Source organism: Pipra filicauda, unplaced genomic scaffold (genome assembly GCF_003945595.2).
Source record: "Pipra filicauda isolate LSUMZ 115617 unplaced genomic scaffold, ASM394559v2 scaffold57_size4234018_pilon, whole genome shotgun sequence".
NCBI lineage: Eukaryota > Metazoa > Chordata > Aves > Passeriformes > Pipridae > Pipra > Pipra filicauda.
The window spans coordinates 562500-575448 of record NW_024104731.1 but is presented as its reverse complement, the minus strand read 5'-3'; the positions used below and the strand labels follow the sequence as shown (position 1 = coordinate 575448).

The 12949-nt window shown below is 35.2% G+C and overlaps 1 protein-coding gene across 23 annotated transcripts in view; it reads left to right on the top strand.

Moving 5' to 3' along the window:
- The window catches only part of PCM1 (pericentriolar material 1), a 41871-nt gene that overhangs the window by 14464 nt on the left and 14458 nt on the right, over nucleotides 1–12949 (top strand). For 8 of the 23 annotated variants that reach the window (XM_027735335.2, XM_039387598.1, XM_039387597.1 and 5 more), the window contains 16 exons: nucleotides 612–810; nucleotides 1093–1272; nucleotides 1994–2151; nucleotides 2365–2579; nucleotides 4144–4295; nucleotides 4377–4506; nucleotides 5189–5317; nucleotides 5755–5945; nucleotides 6490–6687; nucleotides 7577–7799; nucleotides 7928–8073; nucleotides 9038–9228; nucleotides 10359–10542; nucleotides 10879–11237; nucleotides 11777–11935; nucleotides 12751–12807. In XM_027735335.2, the coding sequence (XP_027591136.2) occupies nucleotides 612–810; nucleotides 1093–1272; nucleotides 1994–2151; nucleotides 2365–2579; nucleotides 4144–4295; nucleotides 4377–4506; nucleotides 5189–5317; nucleotides 5755–5945; nucleotides 6490–6687; nucleotides 7577–7799; nucleotides 7928–8073; nucleotides 9038–9228; nucleotides 10359–10542; nucleotides 10879–11237; nucleotides 11777–11935; nucleotides 12751–12807 (2871 nt within the window). The remainder of the gene's footprint in view (nucleotides 1–611; nucleotides 811–1092; nucleotides 1273–1993; nucleotides 2152–2364; nucleotides 2580–4143; nucleotides 4296–4376; nucleotides 4507–5188; nucleotides 5318–5754; nucleotides 5946–6489; nucleotides 6688–7576; nucleotides 7800–7927; nucleotides 8074–9037; nucleotides 9229–10358; nucleotides 10543–10878; nucleotides 11238–11776; nucleotides 11936–12750; nucleotides 12808–12949) is intronic. The other 15 variants (XM_039387589.1, XM_039387604.1, XM_039387602.1 and 12 more) reach the window with 8 other exon arrangements.

The window sequence follows — 12949 nt, the reverse complement described above, 5'->3', positions numbered from 1 at the left end:
AGGTTTATCCTGTAGCTGGAAACTTCTGAGGGGTGACCACAGTGTGTTGTGGTTAACATTAAGAAATGAGGCACTGGAAGCCTGCACCTGGAGGACTACGTGCTGATTTAATAGTTACGCTGCTATACCCCCATTTTTCTGCATGTACTTAATGCATATAATGTACTTGGGTATGATTTCATATAGCTGGGAGAAGCAAACATCATGTTTATTTTCCACAGCATATGGACAAAAGAGCTTAGTAGAGGTGAAAAAATTGCTAGGGTTTTTGTTTTTATCAACTTTGAAATGTTAATTAAAAAAAAAAAAGGAGCAATTCAACTTCAAATAAACCCTTAAAAGAATGCCTTGGGCAGATTCACAGCATGAGAGCTTTCACTTATGACATTTGATAAAGCTAAAAGGGACTAACTGAAATCTTGTTTGCAACAGATACCTTATTACTCCCTGCCAATTGACATTGCATGCCATGAAACTTAAGAAAAAAGCTTTAATCTTTCTAATAAAAGTTATTAAATGCTGGTTTTGTATGTTGGTAATATTTTCTGTAGTTATTTTAATATAATTCAGGTAAGCAAATTGTTCATGTGAACTGTATTTCTTTCCCGTAGTTTTTCCTGCTTCAGGTTCTCCTCAAAGGAGTATTGATCAAAGAAGTACAACTTCAGCTGCTTCTGGTCCTGTAGGCATAGTAACTGTTGTCAATGGAGAACCAAATAGCCTGGCATCTGCTCCCTATCCTCCTGATTCCCTGGTTTCTCAAAATGAGAGTGAAGAGGATGACAATCTAAATCCAACAGAAAAGCTTCAGTAAAAGTTCTTTAATTTCTTTTCATAATGTGCATTAGTGATTTTGAGTAATTTGTTACTTTACCGTTTCCATATTTTAATCTACTTAATTTAGTACTACAAACTCTTTAGTAAGTGGTCTAAGACAATCAAATGAGTTCAGAGCTTCAAACAGAAGGGTATTACAGATAGGAAACTGGCGGCAAACTTTAAGAACTTTAAATTGTATGTGCACTTTTTAACTCTACATAGATTCAATTAATACGACAAAGCATATAAAATATTCTCCTTTTTTCCCCTCAGGAAGCTAAATGAGGTTCGTAAGAGGCTGAACGAGTTACGTGAGTTAGTTCACTACTATGAGCAAACATCTGATATGATGACAGATGCTGTAAATGAAAACACTAAGGAGGAGGAAGAAACAGAAGAATCAGAAAGTGATTCAGAACATGAGGATCCACAGCCTGTTACAAATATTAGGTCGTTGTATTTTTTGTCATCCTAAATCTTTGTAGCTGAGTTGTTGCTTCAGGAAACCTGCAGTACATTATTTCAGTCAACCAGAAATAACTTAAATCTCTACTTACATTAAATTGCCAATTTTTAAAATGAAGTAGCTGTATTACACAGATGTTTAACAATCATCTTATCCTGGGTAGCTTATTTTTGTAGATTAGAGTTAACATTTAGAAAATCGCTTCGATAAGAGACTTCAAAAATCCGTAATTCCTTTGGATTTAAGCATGGAATTATTTGTATGGAATTCCTCTAGAAGGTTACAGTCCTAGACTAGGGAATTGGAGTAAAAACAAACTTCAGTTTAGAGAGGTATTTACAGCTATGGTCTAACAAGGCAACTGTGTGCATCAAGGATCTTCGCTGTGCAGAAATGAATACTCATTTAGCTATGAATCATATAAAGCTTTTATAATACAGACATGGACTTGAAGGTCTCTTGTGTTGTTGTAGTTCTAGCAGGAAATAATTTATAGCTGCTTCTAATTATTTTTAAAAAAATAATCTGTTGGAGAGATGAATATTGAAAAATTCCAAATGTCTGGATTGATTTTTATACGGGGTTGTGTTTTTTTATTTTAATGGTCGGGACACATTCCTATAAAAGCTAGGTAAAAAAAAGGCTGAAGTAAAATTGTATCCATATCAGTTCTTAAAAAGTTAACATGAGTAATTTATTTTACCCTAGAAACCCTCAAGGAATCAGTAGTTGGAGTGAAATAAATAGCAACTCAAATGTACAGTGTGGAACTAATAACAGAGATGGAAGACATCTTAATACAGACTGTGAAATAAACAACCGATCTGCTGCTAATATAAGGACTCTGAAGATGTCTTCTGCTCTAGGTATGTTCTAAAATCTTCTGTTAATTTTACATCTTAGTGCAAGTAAAGTCGATGGCTGCACAGAATCTGGGAGAACCTTGTTTGATGAGCAAAATGTTCAAGAGTCTAATCATTAAGCTGATAGTTTTCTAACATCCAGTAGTTTCAGTGGGCTTCAGGGGTTCAATAATGTGTCTTTGGTACTGTTTTGTTTCCTCCTCTCCCTGCTTCTAGACTGTCATAATAGGGAGAATGACAAAGACCTTGATCTACCCCAAGGTGAAGATGATGAAGTGGAAGAAGACAGAGCTAGTGAAGATTCTGTGTCTAGTCACAGAAGCAGCCTGGGTGATGCTGCTGGAGATGCTGAGTTTGAGCAGAAGATCAGTAGGCTTATAGCTGCAAAACAGAAACTTAGACGGTTACAAAACCTTGCTGCTATGGTGCAGGTATTTTATAAATATAAACTTGTACACAAAAATGTAGCATTCATTATTTCATGTAATGTGTAACTTCTAATAGGGAAAAATACTCTGCCTAATGTAACATTTAACATGCTTATTTTTAGGATGGGGAAAAGAGATACTGTTTAATTCTTCTGAACTTAAGCATGGTACTTCTGAAGTTCAAATTTGGAATTTTCTTGAGGGATGCTAACCTAAGGATGGCCTTAATATTTAACCTTAGCACTGGATTACAAAATACGAAACAAGAAGTCTAAGATTTTAAAAAATAATTTTGGTCTACATTTTTAAGATGATAGTGAATATTCAGCAGGTTTAGGTTTTTGAACTGTAGGTTTTATGGCATTGTTCAGTCAGTGAAGAAAAATGTTTTTCATTAAAATCTTTGGATGTTGCAACATGTTTGAGTTGGGGTGTTTTGGCTGGGGGCAGTGTTTTTTGTTTATTTTAGAGTTTTGAGGGCCAATTATGATTTGGAAGTGTTTTTAATTTAGAATATCTCATGCTAATTTTTAAAAAATAGAAGTACAGTTTGACAGATATAATATCTCTACAGAATACTCATATTTGAGCACCATCTAGTGTAACGTCTGCATACTGAGTACACGTAGGTGTATCAGAAATGTAAAAGCTTTATGTGAGAATTTTAAAATCAATCTCAATTAGAACACACGTTTTACAATAGCAGCAGTATAAATGCCATTTTGTTATTTCAAGATTTTACTCCTATCAAAAATTTCGCAGTATCTGAGAAATTATATCATCACCATAGAGATGTTAACTGTACAGTGGTATAAGCTGGAATTAGAGATGATACAAAAGGTTCCTTAATAACTTAATTAATGACACGTGTTCAGTCTTTCCTTCATATTTATAAGATTTTTTATCTGTATGTGCTCAGCGAAGGTACTGTAGGTCTGTGAGCTGTGGCATACTCGGTCACTGATGGTGATCTCTCCTGTTCAACAGAGTCTGTATTAAAAATTATCATGTTGGAAAACAAAAGCAGCAGTGGCTACAGCTTTCATATTTTCAATTTGAGGACTGAAAGTGGAGAAATAACTAAAAAAAAAAACAGAGTAGAGAACCATCTAGAAGACTTTCTCTAAAATATTTTAGATTTAATTTTCAGGAGTAGTTTTGTTATTTTAAGTTGTTAATAGTAATATTTAATTTATGACTGCAGTAATTAAGCAGATTTGTTCACCTTAGTCTCCTGCTCCTCTTTGCCTCCCTCTTTCTTTCTTGATATGCTTGTGTGTTTCTGTCCACTGAGTCACAAGCAAATGGGTTATGCATCCAGAATGAGACAAATTATCTTGCATTTATAGTAGAAGTTTCAGTAGTGTGAGCTTTATAGCTTTAAATTTTCTCATTAATGTAGCATAAAGTCATGATGCCATGGTGATAACTTCTCAGTTCATGATTTAAACTAAAAGTAATGCTATTCAGACTACTTGGTTTTGAAAAAATCAGTTTGACAAATTGAACTAGTTACATTTTGTGTCAACTTGGAAATAGTCCAACTGCCTTTCTGACATTATTTCAGGATGATGATTCAGAAGCTCAAGGAACAATTGCAAATGCATCTAATATTGGTGACTTGTTGGGTGAGATGGAAGAGACAAAGCAACAACCAAACAATGTCCGACCTAGTACCAACAAGTTAAAAAAAGATGTACGACTAAATGAAAAAGCAAGGTAAACCTTTTTGTCAAAGGATGGTAGTCATGCTTTAGGCAGTTTTTTGCTGAGTAACATGTGGGTAACTTATTTATACAGAGAGAAGTTTTATGAAGCTAAACTTCAGCAGCAGCAACGGGAGCTTAAGCAGTTACAAGAAGAAAGAAGAAAACTAATGGAAATTCAAGAAAAAATTCAAGTGTTACAGAAAGCTTGTCCTGACCTTCAAGTAGGTAGAATGTATTTCTTTGCTTTCTTAAGGTGTTGAGCAACGAAAAATAAAATATCTTACAGGTCATTTTTCTCTATAAAAATTTGAAAAAACTTAAAATTGGTAATACTTGTATACTGTAAGCAGGTGGACTTTTAAACCCAGAGAAGAGTTCTGCTTAAGTCATTCACTGTTCTTGCTCAGTGATTGCTATATCAAGCTCTTAGTTTCACTGTAGTTTGTCCTCAAAAGCCTTGATGTAGTCTTCAAAGATAGAGAACCTATTTTATTTTTAGCCTGAAATTTGTCTGTCCATACCTGCCAGTCACTGCTGCTTCACTTCTCTTAGTAATCATTTTCTGTGATTTCAGAACAGTAAGCATGATCAACACTTTCTTGCATTTAAATTTAACTGTACAGTGCTGTACTGTTTTTCATGCTCCTTGAAGATTAACTTCTTTCTCTGAAGTGAGCAGTAAATTATCAATACCTGTGCAACTAGAGCGTTCTATAATATTACGTAAATTAAGTTGTTTTGATTCCTAGCTAAGTTCTGAAATAAGTATTTAGACTTGATTCAAAAATCCCTCCCTTTTCCCGGAATACTGATTTTTCTTACCTCAACTGTGTTTTATTTTAGCCATAGGTAAGTTTTAGAAAGCTATTATGCTCTATTTTGCCATTTTGCTTTCTCTTCTAGTTGTCAGCTGGCCTGGGTAAGTGCCCAGCAAATAGACAGACTTCACAAGCAACACTGACTCCAGCCATGAATGAGTTTAACACAGCTGGCAAGCCTTTATGTGATCAGTCTGTAACAGTAGGCAATGAGGTATTTCATACTTGATATTCTGTGACTTAAAAAAGTTCCAGGTGACTTGGACATGTTTTTAAGTACTTGGTGTGGGGAGTGGAGTGGTAGCCTTTTTAACAAAACTTTTATAACTTCTTTGTTTTGTTTGTGGAAAGAGGGAAATCCTGACCTGAACTGGCAAGACATTTTTCCCTAAATAGAGTGGTTATTGCCAGCTATTAATGTGTAAGCTGAATGAATTTTGAATTTTTACTGTGAACGTTTGATAGTGTATACCATAGACAAGTCATCCATAAAGAAAATGATGGAAGTATTTGAAACCTAGTTTATCTTCAATGCATCTTGCTTCCCTTTTTCCTCCAAAATTGTCTTAAGTAATGATCTGGATCTTACATACTCTCTCTGAAAATTATGGTACCGTTATACTCTTAATTCTTCCATTTTACTTCAAAAAGTTATGGTCTGAGATGAGAAGACATGAGATTTTAAGAGAAGAACTGCGACAGAGAAGAAAGCAACTTGAAGCTTTAATGGCTGAAGATCAGAGGAGGAGAGAGCTCGCAGAAACAGTATCTACTGTAGCTGCATCTGTTAAAAGTGAAGGATCAGAAGCTCAGTGTACTCCACAGCAGAATAAGACAGAAAAGTAAGAGCAAAAGTCACTCTGTGTTAAGCAGTGAGTGCTTCTGTTTAGTGAGATGTCAGTGTTGGGGCTATTTCCTGTGTTTGTCTGAGCACTGAATATGATGATATAGCAGAGCAGTAAATTAATTTCTTGACTTCTGAAAGTGACTGTTAGTTGGCAACTTGCCAGTTTTGTGGGGTTTTCCAGCATATTTAATCTCTCCTGTTTTATAAGTGGGTAGAAGTTACCTAAGAAGAAAAAAATTAATGGAAAATGCCAAATGATCAGAATAATTGTTCTTCATCTCTGTCCCATTTATAATAAAGTAGTATTTTTCCAAGACAGTAAGTAATTTCATTTAACTGTCCCAGTATTAGAAGAATACAAGTTTAATTTTGCATTGGTGAGATAATGTTTTAATGCATTTTGGTGCAGCTTGATTAATTGCAGATAGACAGACGTGTAATTGTCAACAGATTGTTTTAATAATGTGTCATAAACTTAAAAAAAAAATACTCCTTTCCAAACATCCCTGTTCTCCCCTCGCCCCTGCAATGTTCACTAGGACAATGGCTACCTGGGGAGGTTTTACCCAGTGTGCACTAGAGGAAGAGAATGGAGATGAAGACGGTTATGTCTCTGATGGAGTTGGTCAGGCAGAAGAAGAGGAAGAAGATGCATCGAGTTTGAATGACAGCTTCTCTATTTATCCCAATAACAACATACCAGAAAATGCCTATTTTGTTAAAGAAAACAAGGATAGGTTTGTAGCAATACTTGTTGATCTTATGTTTGTCAGAGTATATTTGGAAGGGGGTAGAAGAAGCATTAACTACAAGGCATCCTTACACAGGAAGGGGAAACTTCTTTCTGCATGCTAGGGAGATGTGAGTAGTGGCATTTTCTTGTCTGAGTCTTTGTAGCTGCAATGCATATGACTAATTTGGTTATTTCTTCTCTTTTCAGTCTTATTAAATGTCTGCCATTGAGCTCTCCAGTTGTCTGGCAGAGGCTCCTGATGTTCCTGTGTATTTTTAATCAGCTTAAAAGATAATTGATGTGACATTTTTGCTGTCATATAGATCAGTCTCTTTGTAAATAGTAGCTCAGAGAATTAAACTAACTCTGAAATTTTTCCTTTTAAATTGTTGGCTTTTGTAGCTTTGGAAACTGTTTTTCAAGTCTTGTGAATATTTTTAACTCTGGCTTACCTGATTGACTTCCTTAATAAGTTTTGTGTGGCTAAATGAAAGTGCTATGTTAAAAGTAATCTAAATATCTTCAGATATTCTCTCTGGTTTTGATACCAAAATAATTTCGGTAGATAGTGGCCTTCTAGTCGGGGGCTGGACTTGTTAATGTGCTATGTTAGTGACTTCTGTTCTTACCTGAATTCATATTATATAGCAGTAAGGGACAATACTAAAAAAAAATCCAGAAACATCATCAGTTGGGGAGATCTTATTTTCTATTTGTTTAGGGTAATGTGGGATTGACAAAATGGCAGGGTGATTAGCTGTCACACTCAAATGGCTTGTGCCAAGTGACTTGTTGACGTACAACTGAAACGTAATTTGAATAATGGACGTATCATTAGAAGTTGTTTGAAATGTTGGATTTTTTTCCTCATTCTTCATTTTTTTCCAACCCAGGTGGAAAAACTGCCGTCCTCTTTCAGCAGATGGGAATTACCGTCCAGTGTCTAAGACCAGGCAACACCAAAACATAAGTATGCGGCGTCAGGAGAACCTTCGGTGGATATCTGAACTTTCTTATGTGGAAGAAAAGGAACAATGGCAAGAGCAGATCAATCAGTTGAAGAAACAGCATGAATTTAGTGTCAGCATTTGTCAAACTTTGATGCAGGATCAGCAGGTAGATATGAAGAGCAGTTGATTTGCTGTTCTTACTTTGTCTTTTTTTTTTTTTCCCCCCTAAATCTTTCCTAGCAGTGACTTCTGGTTTTGGTACTTTGGTCACTGTTATGTATTTTCTTTCCACAGACCCTCTCTTGCCTTCTACAGACATTGCTTACAGGCCCATACAGTATGATGCCACATAATGTTGCATCTTCACAAGTACATCTTATTATGCATCAATTAAACCAGTGTTACACTCAGCTGACTTGGCAGCAGAATAATGTCCAAAGGTTTGTTGACTGTATTAGTGCTTAACTATGGATTTTGAAATGCTTCAGTAACAGGGAACATGGTTATGTGAATAAAAGATTACAAATAATGATTAAATATGAGACTTTTGAACTTTTAAGTTGATTTCAAGCTTTTGAAATTGTGTGCAACATTTCTGGTTGGTTTTTTTTTTTTCAGAACTGCTTTAACACCTTTGAGCAGGTTCTTTTTGAGTAATCCTCCTTTAAGAGAACCAAAAGTGGGCAGCTCTTCCAAAAATCTTTTATGACAGCTTTATTTGGCTTTTTTGATTTAGGCTTGCTTTCCTTGAATACACTTTGTGTCTGTAGTTTTTGCTGGACTACCTGGCAAGATTCTGGATTCTAATGGTAATAGACAGCAAAACAGCTTTTTGTCCTTTCTTGGTGTTGTCAGTTAGAATTTATGCTTCTTACGTTTCATTTGGATGTCCTGTTTTTGCCTTCTGAACAAATGATCTTTTTTGAAAAAAGTTGTAATAGTCATTTTAATCGTTGCATGGAAGTTCAAGCTCTATATCTCTGCTTTGTATTTGGTAAGTGGTATAAAACTGTCCTCTCATACAGTTTTTTAAAGTAATATTAACTTCAGTTCTACAAATATTTTGTGTATTTGGTTGTTTCTATTGAAATTTCCTTTTCAGCATGCTTATTTCTTTAGAATGTAGTCAGTTTTTGTTGTTCTTGTAACAATATTTAACCTGTAAACATGACCACTCCTACAGAGCAGTTGGTTTTAATCCTGTGCCTGTCTGTCACTTGAGCTTAAAGAGAAGTTATTTTTTTCTTGAAGTTTTTTTTTATTAGCTGAATGGAGCAGTTCTGTGCATACATTATATGGTGCAGGTGAAATTATAGGAAGCTCAAATTACTTTACTGTAAATTGACAGTGTTTCCTTAGCATTCTTCTTTCTTTCCCAAGTCATTGTTTTTTCTTGTTTTCAAGGTTGAAACAAATGTTAAATGATCTTATGCGCCAGCAAGAACAACAGTGTCAAGAGAAGCCATCAAGAAAGGAGAGAGGCAGTAGTGCACCACCACCTCCATCTCCTGTTTTCTGTCCATTCAGCTTTCCTCCCCAACCTGTGAACCTCATCAATGTTCCAGGATTTACTAATTTTTCTTCCTTTGCTCCAGGTGGGTATTACTATAGGGCTGAAAAGTAATATGAATTTCAAAAGCTTCCATTCCCTCATTTAATTGAAATCTTAGTGTGAACTTGCTGAAACTCGGTAAATTTTCCTTTATATTGAGATGATCTTAAGCAGAAATTTAACATTTATTCCTGAAGAATTGTATGTTTTTAATTCAGTATGAAAAGCAAGACCTTCTCAATATGAATTTGTTTACAATTGAAAATACCAACTCCATAAAGTTAAGGTTTCAAATGTTTGAAGCATTTACATACCTTCAGCAGTCATTTAATAGTGTTCTGACTAAGTGAACCCTCTGATTTCAAAGTGGCACCTGGTAATTATTTCTGTTTTTCTTAGAACTTCCAACACTCATTTTTGTTCTATATACCTGTAAATGGAATGTGTGAACTAATTTTTGTTCCCATCAGAGCTGCAAAGTAACTGTTGACTTGGATACAGTATTCCTAATCTCATTATCAAATCTACTTTTGGTGTTGAATTTGAAATGGAAAAAAAGTAGGTATTTTACTGTATAATCCAAAGTTGCCAAAACTGTCTTAATATATTTCAGTCTTTTCAAGAAGCCAGGAAGTAGGTATAGAGCTAGACTGTAGATTGCAGATTCTAAAGTCTGTTTTCTACTTTGAGAACATGTTAAATTATATGGAACTTGCACAGAAGAATAGCTATGTTCAGTTTGCCAATACCATAAGGATTTCAAGGTTAAAATTTAAGTATTTTGAATCTGTAACTTTTTTGGCCCTATAAATACTTGAACCATTGGACTTTTCTTGTAAATTTGACAGTGTTTGAAGTATTCAGGCAGACAGAACTTTGACTTTTTTTGGAACTGTTATTTTTATTTTCACTTATAGGAGCTCATTACTCGGGTTTCTTGAAGGACCTTTATCTCCACTGATGGGATTGTAGTATTCAGTAGTGTTCGAAACCTGCATTTAAGATAAATTCTGATTCTTATGGAGCTTTCAGGATGAAAACAGTTCTTGCTTACTTCCCCACTGTGTTTTTGCTTCATAGTTTTATGTTTCCACACAGTCAGTATGTCTCGAATTGGACTTTTATAACAAATAAATGAGGTAGGATCTTCTGACTCTCTTGTTTACTTTGTAGGTATTAACTATAATCCAGTGTTCCCTTCTGGTTTTGGAGATTTTGCACACAATATTTCCCCACACAGCAGTGATCAGCAGGAGCAACAACATCCTCTAGACAATAATGCTTCTGGTAAAACTGAGTATATGGCATTCCCCAAACCTTTTGAAAGCAGTTCTTCTAATGGAGCAGAAAACCAGAGGTATTTAATGTCAAAGTGCAGTTCTCCTTTAATAATTTCTCCTCCCTTTCTTCTCCCTCTTCTGGGGCTTGTGGGAATTCATCATTTGTTGAGGGAGTTTATTGTAGTAGGATTATAATAGGTTGAAATAAGTGATAGTTGTGAATTTCTGTAATTTTCCACTTCAAAGGGTTCTCTAGATTTTTTTTTTCCAATGTTCAGTTGGTGCCTAATTAACAAGGGCAGATAACTTGCATTATGGATAAACTGTTTTCCTGGTAATACATGCTGTTTCTATCTGAGAGACTAGGTTATGATATATTGAGCTCTGTCTGTCCTTCTTTTTCTTTCTGACAGAAGGAGTCATAGACAACCTGAAGAGGAAATGGAAAAAAGATCAACTTGGTTTAATGATAGCCAGGAAATGAAAAAAGATGATCAGTTTCAGCTGAGAGCAGGTTTTGCAGTTTCAGTACAAAATGTTGCTTCTGGTCACAAAAATCAGTCTGATATGAGCCAGAGAAGAGAGTTTGATGAAGAGTCTTTGGAGAGTTTTAGTAGCATGCCTGATCCAGTAGACCCAACGACTGTGACAAAAACATTTAGGTCTAGAAAAGCATCAGCACAAGCAAGCTTGGCATCAAAAGATAAAACACCCAAATCAAAGAATAAGAGGAAGAGTTCTTCTCAGCTAAAAGGCAGAATTAAAAATACTGGTAGGTTGTAAAGTGATCTTAAATACTGTTGCAAACTCAGCTTGGATTGTAATCATTTCATCCCAGAAAGTTTGCTCTCCATAAATAGTACCTATAATAATGAAAATAAGTTACTGAAATATGAGTTCATTTTACATAATGTAACTACACAAGGTTTTTTAGTATTTCAGTAAATAGAAAGCATACCTGATTAGAATATCACGATCGTGAAAGGATCACGGATGCAGATACATGAAGATCTGGAGTAATCAGGAACTGGTTACATCTTCATTGTCTTCATGTTCAAACTGAATGATTTGCTGAAAGATATGCTTCAGTAAAATACTGAATGAGAACAGGATGACAGTACAAGATGTATAGTTGTATTGTTGCAGTCACTAAGCATTTAGTACTACTGTATGGCTTCAGTGTACAGAGGAAAATTTTTGGCTAGGAAACATCATTGGTGTTTTGCATTTTTAAGAATGCCCATGAACAAATTTTTAAGAGTAACAAAACATTTGTAAGTTTGTTTTTTTGGTTTTTTTTCCTCCCATTAGGTTATGAAAGTGCAAGTGCTTCTAGTGTGTGTGAACCCTGCAAGAGCACTAAAAGCAGGCAGTCTGATGAGGTGGTTCATGCAAAGGTGTTTAGCAAAAGGAATCGGGAACAGCTGGAAAAAATAATTAAATACAGTAGATCTACAGAAATGTCTTCAGGTACTCTTTTCTAAATGTCTAATTGTTTTCTGAACTCTGAGTAAAGGACTTCCGTACTCAGTTGCTAGTGTTATTAATACCTCCATACTTAGTTGCTAGTGTTATTTAATAAGTGGTGTATTTTGACAAGAAAACAGTACTGTATATTTAGCATATGGATTTTCCATTTCAATTTCTAAGGATGCTTCAAACACAGAAGTGAGTAAAAAGTTTGATACTGATTGCTTTTGTGTGTTTTCTGTAGATTAAAGTACTTGATAAAAGTAATTTAGAAACAAACCTGTTACTGTAAGACAAGCAAAAATGTAGCCAATCTTGCCCAGTTGTTGGTGATTTTATGGAAGGTAAGGGCACAACTGATGAAACTTTGCTGAGTGTTTAAGCTACATCCTGTACTGCATACATGTCTTTTTTCTAGTCATGCTTAAATGAGCTCCATCAAATATAATTCAAATTCAACCATGTAACATCACATAAACCCTTACATTTTTGCCATCTGCTTTTCTTATATCTAGATCATAAAAATACTCTCCTGTGTCTTTTTAGGTTCTGCCAGTGTGTTTGTTTCGTTTGAACGATGTAGAAATTTTAGTCGTCACAGAACAATATCCAGCTTTGCCAGCGTAGCTGTGTCCACACTAAGAGCTGTTTATTAGTATGTGTAGTAGCTTTTACTCGTCAAGTGCTCACAATAAGCAGCTCTGATGTGGTTTGGATAACTAAGCAGTCTGCCTTCTGCTGTTTTGTATAGACCCTGTCTTTATTTCTGGTGCGCATTTTTGTGTTTATCACTGTCTATCCCCACTTTCCTACAGCGCATGCTAGGAGAATTCTGCAGCAGTCTAACAGAAATGCATGCATTGAAGTGCCAGGTAATGCATTCACTGCTTAGCTTCAACAATATCCTATTACTTTTTTTTTTCTTCTCTTTGCTTTGGTCCTATAACTCACTGTTTAGCAGATGTTCAAGATTAGTGCTATTGCGGCACCTTCCCTATAAACGAGACAAGAAGT